Source organism: Pseudochaenichthys georgianus, chromosome 3, assembly GCF_902827115.2.
Source record: "Pseudochaenichthys georgianus chromosome 3, fPseGeo1.2, whole genome shotgun sequence".
Classification (NCBI taxonomy): domain Eukaryota; kingdom Metazoa; phylum Chordata; class Actinopteri; order Perciformes; family Channichthyidae; genus Pseudochaenichthys; species Pseudochaenichthys georgianus.
In genome coordinates, this window is record NC_047505.1 from 49399208 (window position 1) to 49415433 (window position 16226).

The 16226-nt window shown below is 41.2% G+C and overlaps 1 protein-coding gene across 4 annotated transcripts in view; it reads right to left on the bottom strand.

Moving 5' to 3' along the window:
* Positions 1 to 16226, bottom strand: part of adcy7 (adenylate cyclase 7) — a 111499-nt gene that overhangs the window by 22867 nt on the left and 72406 nt on the right. For all 4 annotated transcript variants that reach the window (XM_034077338.2, XM_034077324.2, XM_034077331.2 and 1 more), the window contains exons 6-12: positions 12087 to 12247; positions 7749 to 7860; positions 7290 to 7417; positions 6053 to 6211; positions 5486 to 5618; positions 3309 to 3497; positions 1036 to 1076 (exon numbers count right to left, since the gene is read on the bottom strand). In XM_034077338.2, the coding sequence (XP_033933229.1) occupies positions 1036 to 1076; positions 3309 to 3497; positions 5486 to 5618; positions 6053 to 6211; positions 7290 to 7417; positions 7749 to 7860; positions 12087 to 12247 (923 nt within the window). The remainder of the gene's footprint in view (positions 1 to 1035; positions 1077 to 3308; positions 3498 to 5485; positions 5619 to 6052; positions 6212 to 7289; positions 7418 to 7748; positions 7861 to 12086; positions 12248 to 16226) is intronic.

Sequence of the window (16226 nt, forward strand, 5' to 3'; positions counted from 1 at the left end):
GCTCCCGTGAGAAGTATCTTATATATCAGTGTTTCTCAAACTTTTTCATACCAAGGACACTTAACCAATTAAAAAACACTCGCGGACCACCTAACTCCACACATATCCAAACACATCGTTTTTCTAGAACAGATTACAAATCGCCTGAAAATGGTACAAACAAGTGGCAACATGTGTGACGAAGGTGTTGTGCTGGGCTATATCATGCAATCGAAAGTGAAACTTAACCTCGCTCCATTGCGGAGATATTCCCGCGAGAGTGCGGAAAACTTAAATAGATTAATTTATTTCAAATGTGAAATGTTACCAATATACTTACGGACCACTAGGGGCGCTCACGGACCACCAGTGGTCCGCGGACCACACTTTGAGAAGCACCGTTATATATTACACATAATGCCTAAAATATCCTCTCACATAGAAATGATAGTTAATGAAATGTGACGGAGCGATGAGATGATGAAGATTCAGGAAAGTCAACAGTGATGTTAACATGGGCCGACTTCCAGCAAGAGTGTGTGTGTTATAGTTTAATAAGCAGGTAAATAATCGAAAGTCACAAATGGAGACTCAACATGTGAATTCATTATTAGCAGCTATTGTTGCACGATAACTGCATGTATTTGGTTTCAGCAGATCAAATATGTCCAATATATATATAATATAATATGTTTGCAAACGTTTTTAAAGCAAGTGCAAAACGGAAAATATGTCTGCGTTGTAAAGGTTTTTTAAAGTGTCCGAAACAGCGTTACAAATAAAAAAAATACAAGGGAATTGCATTTCTGGGACATTGACATTCATTAGCAACTTTTAAAACGGGTCGAATTATTTTAAGTAGGATGCATTAAAAACATTTTAATCGTGTTACATTCAAATAAATATGGCATGTTTCACAGCACACATTCCCTCAGTTGAAGACGTTTTCTTATTTCTCCGAACCGGATTGTGTACGTTTTCGAAAAGCCTTGTATTTTTATGTCTAAATTGCAAGATATCGATGTTGGCAAAAATCCAATAAAGTGTCGTTCTTACCTCTCAGTGATCCTGGAGATGGTGGACCGTAGAGGGATGTCCTGGAAAGAAACACATGAATAATAAGAATAAAGACGCAAGATAATGTAAGTGTTGAAATCTGAACACATTGAAATTCAACCTATGCAACTTTTTTTTATAGTTATCATTTCTATATTTGATTCACTAATGCCCCTTTCACACCAACGCGGATCCAGGGCCGGTTCGGAGCTGGAGCTTGAAAAGCACCGGTTTTTCCTGTTCACACCGCAGCGGAACCCGGTTCGTTTCAAGCACCAAAAAGTTGTCGGTCTAGAAAGCAAGCACCGCATATGCTTACGTCGGAGGCGGGGGCGGGGGCAGAGGCGGGATCAACCTCTAACAACAACAAAAAGCCCACGTTTTATCCAGTTTGTACACAACGATGGAAAACCTAAAACTTAACAAGCGGCAGTGGTTCACTGAAGAGACCGAAGAGGTACAGAGGAAGCTGGAGGGGAGCACGCGGTCCAAAGAACTTTTGAATGTAGCATGTAACGACTGTAAAGTTGGTAGGAAAGTCGTCCCATTTCTTCCATTTCGTTTCGACAGAGCAAAAGCAAAACGAGTAGCGCTTCAATACAATCGGCCATTGTTGTTGTTGTCGATGTGAGGGGGTTCCGCGCGGTTTGGCTTTATGAAGCAAAACCGCAAACAGTTACGTCATGACACAAACGATGACGCAGCACCAGCCGGACTCTGGGAGGTGTGAACAGAGCGGGAGCTGAACCGAAGAACCGGTTCCGAACCAGAAAAGCTCTAGCACGGAGCCAGAACGGGAAAAGCCTTGGTGTGAAAGGGGCATTATTGCTGCTTCACTACTGTATATTGTATATTTCTAGGAGTTAATAGTGTTTTATGTGTATTGTAAACACCTTTGCTGTACTTGGAGAAGTGAAAGACCTGTACTTTAATCTGTTTTATAATTGTTTGTGTGATAGAGATTATGCAATGTTTTTAGGGTTGATTGTTATGTACCTACTAAGGGCTGCAGATGGAAATGAGCTATTAGCTTAAATCTGGCTCTTCTCTTGTCTGAGATGAATGTATTTCTATGCATGGTCCTTTTTCAAATAAATACAATAAGTAAAACACAAAGTCAATCTAATCCAAATTTATCTAATTAAATCTCCAGAACTAAGAAGCTAAAGTTAGGCTTTAAAGGAAACTTCACCACGATCACACGACTCCCCTCTCCACTGCTAAGCTAAAGGCGGCTAATGTGATGATGTTGAGTCGTGTCATTCAGTCACTTGTTAGCAAACGCCGTTTTAAAGCTACAGGATGTTTACTGATGTATTTTAATCTCATAAACTTGTGTCAACCACAGACCCTTATTTCAGGCTCTCATCGAACTCATTCCTTCGTCACTCGATTGTGTGCAACTTCATCCATTGTTTAACTCAGGAGAAGGTAAGTAATATAGTAAATAAAGCCATCTATTAATGTCTGTCTTTTCACTGTCAGGGCTGGAAAAAGTACACACATCCTTTACTCAAGTAGAAGTACAGATACCCGTGTTTAAAAATACTCTGGTGAAAGTAGAAGTACTGACTAAACTTCTTTACTCAAGTGAAAGTAAAGAGCTTTGAAGTGTACTTCAGTAAAAAGTACCCATAGCTAGCAGCTGCTTTAAAGAGTACCTGACCTCCCTTTATATTAATAGAACAATAATGTCGTTGTTAGCTAATGAATGTTTCCATGCTGAACAACGGCAACATGACAACGTTTCCATTGGTCCCTCTTCTTTAGAGAAGACCAGGAAGTGATGGATACACGGATCGTGTTCAAACCAATAGGCACGCAAGTAGAAAGTACAGGTATTTGAGTTCAACATGAGAGAAGTAGAAAGTACAGGTATTTGGGTTCAACATGAGAGAAGTAGAAAGTACAGGTATTTGAGTTCAACATGTAAGAAGTAGAAAGTACAGGTATTTGAGTTCAACATGTAAGAAGTAGAAAGTTCAGGTATTTGAGTTCAACATGTAAGAAGTAGAAAGTTCAGGTATTTGTGTTCAACATGTAAGAAGTAGAAAGTACAGGTATTTGAGTTCAACATGTAAGAAGTAGAAAGTACAGGTATTTGAGTTCAACATGTAAGAAGTAGAAAGTACAGGTATTTGAGTTCAACATGTGAGAAGTAGAAAGTAAAAAGTTGTCAGAAAAATAAGTGGAGTAAAGTACTGATACCAGAAAAATGTACTTAAGTACAGTAACAAAGTATTTGTACTCCACTACTTCCCTCCTCTGCTCACCTTGAGGCGTGACTTCCCGTTGACGATAGCCTCCGGGGTGAAGCCCTCTCGGTTCTGCAGGTGGGCGAAAGGTTTGACGGCCCCCCAGGACTCCAGGTATCGAGTCATTCTCACCGACGCCCTCATCTTCAGACCGTCGTTCACTCGAGGTTTAACGGCATTGCGGCTGTTCAACGACGGGTCCTTAGACTTCACACACACACACACACACACACACACACACACACACACACACACACACACACACACACACACACACACACACACACACACACACACACACACACACGACAACATTACACTTACGGTACACTGGGGTCTCAGATAAATACAAAACATGTCTCTGAAGTGGCTCCAAAACACCAAACACCAAACAGATCGTTGCAGCATTACCCATAATCCCCTCTGTTTCAGCCCTGTTTCCAAAGTGCTGATTCTCTGTCTGTTACTTTAGATGAAAATAAGGAGCCCCTCCCCACGCCCCTCTGAGAGAGATGTGGTTACAAAGAACTCAAAGGTGCTCTAGAGGAGATTCAGGTGATAAGGTGGGGGGGGGGGGGGGGGTTACCTTGGTTGCTGATTGGCTAATGGTTACTCAAGACAACACATCGTTATGACATCATAAAGTGGCCAAAATCTGATCCGCTCATTTTCAGACAGGTTTTTATAGAAATGGATCAAAAAGAGAGAGAATCTTTGTTCCTGAAACTTTCAGAGTCTCTTTCCACAGAGGGGACACATGTTGATGAAGAAGAGACATGAAGAAGAGGGGACACATGTTGATGTAGAAGAGACATGAAGAAGAGGGGACACATGTTGATGTAGAAGAGACATGAAGAAGAGGGGACACATGTTGATGTAGAAGAGACATGAAGAAGAGGGGACACATGTTGATGTAGAAGAGACATGAAGAAGAGGGGACACATGTTGATGTAGAAGAGACACGAAGAAGAGGGGACACATGTTGATGTAGAAGAGACATGAAGAAGAGGGGACACATGTTGATGTAGAAGAGACATGAAGAAGAGGGGACACATGTTGATGTAGAAGAGACATGAAGAAGAGGGGACACATGTTGATGTAGAAGAGACATGAAGAAGAGGGGACACATGTTGATGTAGAAGAGACATGAAGAAGAGGGGACACATGTTGATGTAGAAGAGACATGAAGACGAGGGGACACATGTTGATGTAGAAGAGACATGAAGAAGAGGGGACACATGTTGATGTAGAAGAGACGTGAATAAGAGGGGACACATGTTGATGTAGAAGAGACATGAAGAAGAGGGGACACATGTTGATGTAGAAGAGACATGAAGAAGAGGGGACACATGTTGATGTAGAAGAGACATGAAGAAGAGGGGACACATGTTGATGTAGAAGAGCCATGAAGAAGAGGGGACACATGTTGATGTAGAAGAGACATGAAGAAGAGGGGACACATGTTGATGTAGAAGAGACATGAAGAAGAGGGGACACATGTTGATGTAGAAGAGACATGAAGAAGAGGGGACACATGTTGATGTAGAAGAGCCATGAAGAAGAGGGGACACATGTTGATGTAGAAGAGACATGAAGAAGAGGGGACACATGTTGATGTAGAAGAGACATGAAGAAGAGGGGACACATGTTGATGGAGAAGAGCCATGAAGAAGAGGGGACACATGTTGATGTAGAAGAGCCATGAAGAAGAGGGGACACATGTTGATGTAGAAGAGACATGAAGAAGAGGGGACACATGTTGATGTAGAAGAGACATGAAGAAGAGGGACACATGTTGATGTAGAAGAGACATGAAGAAGAGGGGACACATGTTGATGTAGAAGAGACATGAAGAAGAGGGGACACATGTTGATGTAGAAGAGACATGAAGAAGAGGGGACACATGTTGATGTGGAAGAGACATGAAGAAGAGGGGACACGTGTTGATGTAGAAGAGACATGAAGAAGAGGGGACACATGTTGATGTGGAAGAGACATGAAGAAGAGGGGACACATGTTGATGTAGAAGAGACATGAAGAAGAGGGGACACATGTTGATGTGGAAGAGACATGAAGAAGAGGGGACACGTGTTGATGTAGAAGAGACATGAAGAAGAGGGGACACATGTTGATGTGGAAGAGACATGAAGAAGAGGATTTTGCATAATAGGAGAGCTTTAAATTAGAGGACTCACCCGAGGATCAATGACCAGGTACGACTGGACGTTGCTCTCCTTCAGGTAAAGGTCTCTGAGGTGGCCGTTTCCATCTTCCACTTCGTACGCTTTGTTCAGGTGCTTCAGAGTCGCCTCTGTGATGTGAACACGACTGAAGAGAGAGGAGAGAGATTCAAATGCTTATCTTGGTATATTGTATTTTATATTTAGTTTTCCACTTCCTATTTATTTAAGACAGGCAAACGTCCATCCAACATTTATCCCTTGAGACACTTTTCTAAAGACTAATAATGTCTATATTGCATCCTATATATATGTCTACTTAGTCCCTGGTGAAACTACTTTACAAAACATAATGGAATATGTGCAACAAAAACTGAAAACAGAATTTAAAAAAGCTTGCGGTATTTTAAAACATTATATTAATTAACAAATTAATAATAAGCTCAAAATTAACTAATTGCGGATCTACAAAACAACATTTGTAATCTCCCGTTTAATAAGAACAGATGTGTATAGAATAATACGAAAATATGATATATAAACATGTAATAAGATATACATCACTCAAGCAATACGACGTACCCAGGAAGGCCTCCAGACTCCATGTGATTGGCCAGCGTGACGTCATGTGACCACACGTCAAACTGCCACTTGCGGAGGCCGATGACGCCGCAGAGCACGTTTCCCGAGTGCACCCCCACCCTCATGTTGATGTCCACTCCTGTGGCGTCGCGCACCTGCCTGCAGAGATTCATTATTATCAATACAGTTGTTCTCCATGTTGTTCCTGTGTGCAGAACATGGCGTTTACGCACATCACGATAGAAGACGGCACGATACGAGTAAAGCTAATTGCTGTTGGAGGTTGTTTCTATGGGACTTTCCATGAGATGTACCTACTGTTGTAATAATGTCATGTTTGAACTTGTGCATATCTAGGTATCACTCCAATGGATTTAATTAATTTGGTGAGATGACTGAAATAAGGCTTTGTGCTTAAACGATGTTGACGTTTTGTTCAAGTATTGTTTATGTTTTATAGTATCTTAAAAAAGGCGGATGCTAACAAGTAGCTAACTGAGACGACCAACGTTTTTGGGTACATTACATTACGGGTGTTTCTCAATGTCGAGTACGCTTGCTTGGTAGCACATGTCTTCCGAGCGTCTTGCTTCAGAAGCGAGGCACGAATCCTTCCTGGCATTCGGAAAACGAAGAGTGGAACAGGCGAGCAAGTGTGCAGGTGTGCGTCATACGAGAGGCCCCGCCTTACATTTTCCGCCACAGATTTGGGGAAATTGGTCCGTGTGCAAAGCATTGTGAGGATTTTAAGACCGCGGAGTCTACACATGTGCAGCCTCGACATTTCTCGCTGCGAAGTACGCCGGGCTCGGTAGAATTCCAAGTATCCTGGACATTGGAACAGTCCTTCGGCGGCACTCGATGACGTAGTATGCTTGAAATAGTGGCTCTGGAGCAGCTTTCCTCGACATTGAGAAACATGCTGACTGCAGTGGGGTTTGAACCTGTGACCCGCCTGATCCGATCACCAACGCACTACCCACTACACCACACATGTGTACAATCACATGTACTTCATTGATAGCCTTGTGTTATTGTGTAAAGATTATCTTGTGGAACAAAACGTGTAAGTATCACAAGCCTTTGTTAGCCTCAGAGCTAATTTCCTCAATGTAAAAATGCCTTTCGGTTGTTGTCAAGCGAGAAAGCACGATGCAAATGTGGATGGCGTACAGATTTCCCTGCAGGACTCTATATGTTTCAGAGCATGAAGGTGTATCGGTCGGCACACACTCACTTGATGGCTTCACACATGTCCAGGCCCATTTTGACGCAGTTCTTGGCGTGTCTCGGCAGAGAGACCGGCAGCCCCGACACACAGTAGTAGCAATCTCCCAGGATCTTGATTCTCATGCATTCATTTTCCTTTAATGGATACAGGATAGAAGAGAGGGAACGGGTTTAATGCAAATAGAAACAAACTGGTTGCATTCAATTGTGGGTAAGCAGTGTGTGTGCACATGGCAACACATGGGAGTCGATCAATACGCAGTGTTTGATTACTGAGTGCTTTGGTGGTGGAGATAAGGAGAGAGTGTTTCCTTGTTTAAAACAGATTTCCCAGCCAGTGTGAGGTTTATCAGAAATCTCACCACCGTAATCTTTGTATTGTTACTTTGTACGAGTCGTAAAATGTCAACATCAGCTTAGAGGGTGGTGGCGTTTTTGTAATAATGACACAATAATGTTTACTCACCTTGGCGATTTGATCAAATTTTCCAAACAGTTCATTGAGCATGATGACGAGCTCTTTGGGAGAACAGTCACTGGCCAGCTGCGTGAAGCCAACGATGTCGGCATACAGAATACTGTAAGAAAGAAATTATACATTTTAGACAGTTTAACACACACAACGATGACGGTAAATTAGGGCCGATTAAAATAATACATATTTATGCAACTGGGAGGGAGGCAATATTACAAAATAAAACATTACATTCAGGAAAAACTTGGATACACTTAGATAAAAGTTGTAAAAATATAATAAAACTTGCACATTTACAAGAATAAAAATGCCATGTTTTCTGAGATAGTACAATTGTATCGTTCTTATTTTAAAAATGTTTCAATATTTGATGTTAATTTTCTTCACTGTATATTATTTTGTTTTGAATGCCCTGTAAGAATATAATTTCTTAAAATGAAAATAGAACAGAACAGTTTCCCTTTATCGTCATTTCACCAGGCACAACCAAATTAAAAACCAGTTCTAACAGTTTTCATACATCAACACACGAACACAGGCTCACTATTTGGCAAGATGACTAAGCCTTATATTGGCTACTTATGGCGCATTTCCACTGCAGCGCGTAGCACGGTTTAAGCGTGCCGTGCCAAACCCGGCCCGTTTTTTTTTTGCTTTTCCACTAGGGGTAGTTCCGGCTAACGGGTACTTTTTCACAGTTTTCTGGCTCTCCAAAAATCGAGGTTCTTACCGGGCCAACAACCGGGCTGAGTATGCTGAACTAGTGACGTAAACACTCTCGACTGCTGAATGGTCAGAGAGAATCGCTGGCAAGGGGGCTACAACTACAACAAAAGGAACATATGACCATGATTTAATTGTAATACACGTTTCAAAATGATGCCGAAGTAACAACATACTGATACCGGTTAGTAAGAACCATGAATTAATGCTTTGACAAGTCTGCAGACAGACGGCAGGCGACAACCCTTTTAAAATGCTTGTTTCCTGAATGGAGCTTGGCTAAGCTAACGCTATATATGCTCCGACCGTCCACACTCACAGCAACGGCCTACAGACATAAATAAAGCAGCGACTGTATCCTCCATGACACAGGCAGTCTGTGGTTTGTACTCGTTTAACTTTTGTCTAGTTTCTGAACAGATATGAGGAGCTGTGAGCTCTGAGGGCTAACAGCTAACGCCTGATTTGATCATTGAAGATGACGTCACGGCTCCGCCTACACTGCGTTACTATAGTTACTGCCCCGGCTACTAAACTGTAATGGAAGCGCAGCATAAAGTGAGCCTGGCCTACCAAGGCCTAACTATACCGTACTAAGCCGTGCTAGGCCCTGCAGTGGAAATGCACCATTAGCGAGAATCAACTCAGTGAGCAACAGATACCAAGGATGCTGGCTGATGAAGAAGACGAAGTAAGCTAGGTAGCCACTATAAGGCTTAGCAGTGCAGATACATGTGGGCTCACTATTTGGCAAGCAACCGGTCAGAGTTGCCCTGTTCATCTCATGTCTTATAAAAGCTTATTAATGATTTATAAAGTGTTCACAACCTAATTAATAAATTAATTACAAACTATTCGTAAACCCTTTATAAGGGTAGTCTTATTGTAAAGTGGTACCAAATAAATAATAACAAATACATGTATTTGCTGTGACCTTGCATTTCTGAGAATCAGTTAATAAAATGAAAAAATAAATAAAAAATGTAATAAAATGGATAAATAACAAAAACGAATACAATTAAATAAATATTGAAATACAGAAATAATTGTAATGCAGTTGGAATGTGTCTGCTACCAGCAAATAATAACATTAAAGCAAATTAAGGACAAAAAGCTTAAAGAATTAATGTGTCCTTTAAATATTGGCCTGATTTCCTCCGCCCTCCCGCACCGGCCCATTACGACCCATTACAGCCTCTGAATTTGGGCGCAGGACTTCAGGCAGACAGGCTCCGAGCCTCACCCCATTAACCTCCGCTGGACCTGATCAGGATTAAAAAGCCTGTCTGGTTCAGAGCTGAATCACAGACCTCATTAAAGCTGCCGGAGCACAGGAGGCCAGTGTTTTCTCCTCTGACCTCCGACAGACCCGTCTCCAGCTGGACGTCTGGCAGAAGCACCTGAACGCCTCCTGTCTTTACACGTCGTCTGACAGCAGGGACGGAAAATACAACATTTGCAAAGTAATCCCCCCGAGAGCGTCGTGTTCTCCTTTACAGGACACCGAGTGCGCGTAAATAAGAGCATATAGCACCCTTTAAAATGGTGGAAAAGTGTAATACTCTTTCTTTCTTTTGTGTATTCAGTGTATCCATGTATTGAGAATTGAACAAAATAATTAATGTTAAGTGTTAATATGTAAGTTATATATTTAATTTCTCTTTTTCTAACTATGCATATACATCTAGAGAGAAACTAGGATTGCACACAAAACAAATTGTGTAAATAGAAACAAAGGTGTGTACTCTGATGTAGATATACATTTTATTTTTAGACTTTTGAGGTATAAATTATATTTTTTAAATGTAATTTAGTTTCTTTCTTTCATTTAAAATAAATTATTATGATTATTAATTATAATCATGACACATTCAGACAAAAAACGACCCTCAAACATGTATTAAATTATCCATTATAGGTCATTACTTATATATACAGTGTATTATATACTAACATATTGACTAGGGAAATAAAGTATAGTACGAAGCCTTAGCTTTATTACACTTAAATATACCCCTTTTTATATTGATTATTTTCTTCCCATCGCACGCAAGCATGCACGCACACACACACACACACACACACACACACACACACACACAGTTATTGTGTATTGTTGTATTTTTAGCGAGTCAGAATCGGCTCTTATAAGGTAAATATTTTCTTGAGCATGCTACAGGATGCAGGTCATCACAGCTGACAGATGAGGGTGTGGCGGTGATCACACACACACACACACACACACACACACACACACACACACACACACACACACACACACACACACACACACACACACACACACACACACACACACACACACACACACACACACACATCTCACTCTTTAAAATCCAGCTTGTAACATCCCCATTAACTAAACTGAACTTGTGTGTGTGGTCAGTCATCTACAGTACAATGCACTAGATGTAAGCTGTTGCATGAATTGTACTTGTCATGACCACATCTATCCAGCACAGGATAGATGGGTAAAAGTCAAACGAAACCATTCTGTTGTCCAGCAGAGGAACACAGCAGCTGTTTCTGAACACGCCGAGCTGCTCCACGAGACAGAAGCTCAGGTAATGAGCGTCTGCAGTAATTACAGGGATGAGTCAGTGAGGCAGTCTGTCATTCAACACCTTTTTACTAAATGAACATAGCAGCAAACATGACTGAGGCCTTCACAATGACCTGTTGATGAGCCAAGACCAAAGGTTTAGTGTCCTAATCTTCGAGAAGACAACATTGCCTTCTAGCATTTCTATTTTTCTGTGTGTTTGGCTATTTTTGTGGTCATTTGAGTTGGATTTGATGTCTTTTCAGTGTGTCTGTTCGGAACAGAAATCAATTTGCATGATAAAATCCACAGCTAAGCTTTGTTAGTGTATTCATTTCCTCTTAAAATCACTATAATGCCAGTTCCTTATTACAATAAGGCAGAGGCTGTATTTCGCCTACCTACTCTGTGAAAAAAACAAAAACGAGCTGGTGTGCCATCTGCCAAAGTTCACTGTAAGCCGACCCAAAACCTGTCAGCACTTGCTAAATGAATAAAACCCTCGTAAAACAAAGAGCCACAACTGGGTTAATGCGCTGAAAACCAAATGACGTACTAATCTCCGTCGTTATGAAAAGTGTTGAGAGAAATATGTGCTTTTTTGTGTAGGTTTTTTTCATAACGAGTTCATAGAAAAAGCATAACATCTCTGAGATGTTTTTCCTTTTTTAAGGTGCAGTTTCATATTTTTGTTTTTGTGCTTTTATGCTTTTAATGAAGTGAACGGAAAATACAAGTTTCCCTGTGAACGACTGAGGATTTATGAAACTGCAGATAAAGGAGACGGATAGGGGAAATTAAAAAAAAGCTTATTAAGTTTGAAAAGTGTCTGGAGAAACCTCTCTTGTATTACAGTACAAGTTCAGGAAAGAGTCCATTGATAATTTGCCAATTAAAAATGTCCCTTAAAAGGTCTCGATGGCTGATCAATAACACCCTCCCCTAAGTGCATACTTTAACCTTCCTGATGAGAAGGGCCACCTAATGATCAATAAATCAACACATCGATAGCTTTGCATGTGTTGATGAGTGTTCTCGGGTCGTACCTGACGTTCTCGTGCCTCTTGACGTACAGACTGTGGAAGTTGTTGTCTTTGACGAGGCGCTGCTGCTCCTCTTTGTCCTTACAGTCCTGCAGGCGCTCCATGATGGCAAGCTTCATCTTCATGGAGATGTAGACAGGAAGCACAGACTGCAGCAAGTTCTCCTGCACACGCACACGCGCACACACACACACACACACACACACACACACACACACACACACACACACACACACACACACACGCACACGCACACGCACACACACACAGACAGACACAACACACACACAGACAGACACAACACACACAATTAGTTGCATAACTGCTATTTAGGTGAGACAGGAAATTGGGCTTATTTCCAGACAGTAGCACTCAATATACGTGATGACACACACACACACACACACACACACACACACACACACACACACACACACACACACACACACACACACACACACACACACACACACACACACACACACACACACACACACTCAGACTCGCAGTCACACCCCATAAACATCTCACTCTTTAAGATCCAGCTTGTAACAGTTGGCTGAACACACCATTCATCTGGCAAGTGGACTATGACCGTTTTTATTTGTAAGCCCAATCTGGAGTTTTATGTAAAACTACTTCATACAGGTTTAAATACAACAAATACTGTACATCCAAACAGTGATACTGTCAAAGCAGTCTATTTACAGAGTGTTAAGTACGTTTTGAAAGCGGCTCAGCCAATCAGAATCAAGGAAAAAATATAAAATAGCTCTACGCTTAAAACTCATATAAATATTTCTCATTTTACGGCATTCAAGCATATCCTGTGCGTCATAAATATGAACTTCAGCTAATGAAATATGGATTTCATAATACTTTATCCCTAATCCTTCTTTATTATTTCCTCGAGGCAGATCAGGTGGGATGAACCAGTTATCTTCAAGTCATTACTGTGATATATGAAAGGGTATTTAGGACATTCACATTCTTGTTTTGAAGTGGGTTTAAACTATGTGGACGTTAAGTCCTGTTTTTATATGAAAGAAACACGAGAAGTGCAGGACAGTGTTTTTGCCAGACGCTTTTCCCCCCTCACATAAGAGATTAAATTAATTAAATTGTCGCCATCATCTTCTTCATCTTAAACTTATTTAAGTTTACGTAAAGTAGTATTTATTCGTTTTGAATCATCCCTTACTTTAGTGGATCATAACATAGAACTCTTTTCTTCGATGTTTCTGATTTATTTAACACCCCTACGACTTTGACAGGATGAACAGCTGCTTTTGACACGGCTTCAGATCAATGTTTATTAGACCATGGGATGTTTTGCTTTAACACGTCAGACATTTCCAAGTGTCTTTGGAAGAAGCCAAGTGGGCCGTAACAAAGCGTTTATGTCCCTGCAAGGTTTCTGGACCCTCTCCAGGAGGCACAGACTTCGACTCAAAGGAATACAATTACGCCTTATCCTAATTTGAGGGTGTTATTGCAAAGAGGTGAATGTGTTTGGACTGAAAGCATTCCAGCTTCTTGATTCATTTTTAAAATGAGTAAAGTAAACATCATTGAAGTTGACTTTACAAGTTAGGGTATGTGTCTTCTATAAGAGAGAGAGAGTGTGTGTGTGTGTGTGTGTGTGTGTGTGTGTGTGTGTGTGTGTGTGTGTGTGTGTGTGTGTGTGTGTGTGTGTGTGTGTGTGTGTGTGTGTGTGTGTGTGTGTGTGTGTGTGTGTGTGTGTGTGTGTGTGTGTGTGGCCTAGCATTACCATCCTTGTGGGGACCTACATCTGTTTAAACAGTCACGTGTGGGGACTCGCACCCCTTATGCGGACATAATGGAGGTCCTGGTTAAGGTTAGGATAAGTCTCCAGGTAATGCATGTAAGTTAATGTAATGTCCCCTGAAGTGATGTATACGTGTGTGTGTGTGTGTGTGTGTGTGTGTGTGTGTGTGTGTGTGTGTGTGTGTGTGTGTGTGTGTGTGTGTGTGTGTGTGTGTGTGTGTGTGTGTGTGTGTGTGTGTGTGTGTGTGTGTCACTCAGCTGCAACCTGAACTGCTTCCATTCACTCTGACTGACCTCTTGCAAAGTTCAAATGACGCTTTTAGTTTTCCACTGGAGCAGGGAGACTCCCCTCTCATAAAGTCATAAAGTGGTCTTTGTAGAGAGGAAGGCGGGACACTATAGGATAGGATGTGTTACCTGATGAAGAGCAGCTCTAAATGTTATCCATTTGTCTTTATTACTTCATGTACAAAAGTACTTTCAAGAGGCAATAGACAAGTGATGTGCTTTAACGTATTTGCACAATGTAATGGATATGGGATAATGATGTGGATTTAGATCGTTCCTTATTAGCCTCACTCTCACTTTTTAATTCTGTCTGACACTGGGTATGATTTCTAAAATAAGTATTGGTTTTATACACAAAATATTCCAGACTTTTGAGAGAAATCCCTGTTGTGTTTGGGTTACTGTATGTGCTGTATCAATGAAGACATTACATCATTACATCGAAAGCATCTTACAATAGGTAAGACGACTTGAATTGAATTATTAGGGGTGTGGACTGTTACTACTACAATTAGCAATAAAGAATGAATTACTTCAAACATATTTGAGTACATATGTATTGCTTCCCCCTGACTGTCTGAATAAGTCGTTAAATGTGTCTTAGTAAAAAGGAAACCAATCAGAGGACATGACCACTTGTTAGGAAGAAACTTGTCTATTGCTGTTTTAATTACTTATAGTCCACATCTTGCATATGGAAACATGTGGTCATGCAGTGACACACATTTACTTTGATTTACGGGACATCTCTGACATCCTTCACACCCTGCGAAGACATTTTTTAGGAGTGTCTGCGTTCACTGCTGCTGGTGAATGTGGGAACACGACGTGAGTTCCTCATTGGTTCCTCACTTGGACAGGTTTTGGACTTCCCCCTAACGTGCTTCTATGTCCGTGTTCTCCTCGGCTAACACCACGCTCCGCTTTTCTCAGCCCCAGTTCGAATACAACAGGAGTTTTCAATGTTAATGGTTATTTCGTTCCTTTCTGTCCTGCTAGGCAACACACCAGCTTCCCAGTGGTCCCGCACTAAGCAACGGACATAGCAACTAACGACAAAAGGAAGGACTTTTGTTTTAAAAATGCCTCTGAAGGAAAGAGCAAGCCAGCACAGATGCATCTAATTTAAAAGGCAACACAGGAAACTCTAATTTCAGGGGGATTTGTTTGTCGCAATGAAAACATCCATGGGAGAGTCAACAGGAGGCCAGCCAAGAGCAAAGATTAAAGATGAAATACAATTGTAAAAATATGTATCATCTGTAATGTCTGCTTTCATCCAGAGAGGTTACTAAAATACAGATGATGTGGAAAAACAAAATGCTCGTCACAAACATTAGCTGAGAATACACTGTGAGCTTCTCCCCACAAATTGATTTATTTTTAATAAAGAAATATTGCTTTGGTTTTTCTTTTCATAAATGAAAGGTAAAGAAAACCTGTAATGCAAATCATTGATGACATGTTTTCATATTTGTATTAATTATATCTTAAGTTGACTGATTTATTTCCCCTTATATACTTTAAAGCTCCCGTGGCCATTTCTACCGATCATAATTCCATTGTTGAGGTCTACTAGAATAGATGTATATTGTGCATCAACTCACAGCATCTCTGTATAGCATGTGTGTTCACTCTCTGTCCTACACGGCTTGTTGGAGCTCCGCCCCCCTCCCTGTGAGCCCAGTGTGCTCTGATTGGTCGAGACGTTGCGAGGCTCGCTACTTAATGATCTGGCTTACTGGTGTGGTTTCCGGGTCGGCGATAGCGCAAAACTCATCCTGAGCACACACACACTCACAGCCAAAGTAAAAACAATAAGTGTGGCTTGATATCGAGAAAGAAAAAGGTTTATAACGCTGTGAGAATGGGTCTGCGGAGAGCGTTTCTCCGCGATCCCAACTCGTCTATTACCAACCAGGGAGCTCTATGCAAGTCAATGCATAGAGATCAATTGGTAGAAAATGTACGCTAAAGGTCCTGGTGTGTGAGGTGCTCCGCGGATTGGATTGGTTCCCGGAAGAAACAAATGGAAAAAGAGAAATGTCCAACGAGGCGTTCTGGGGC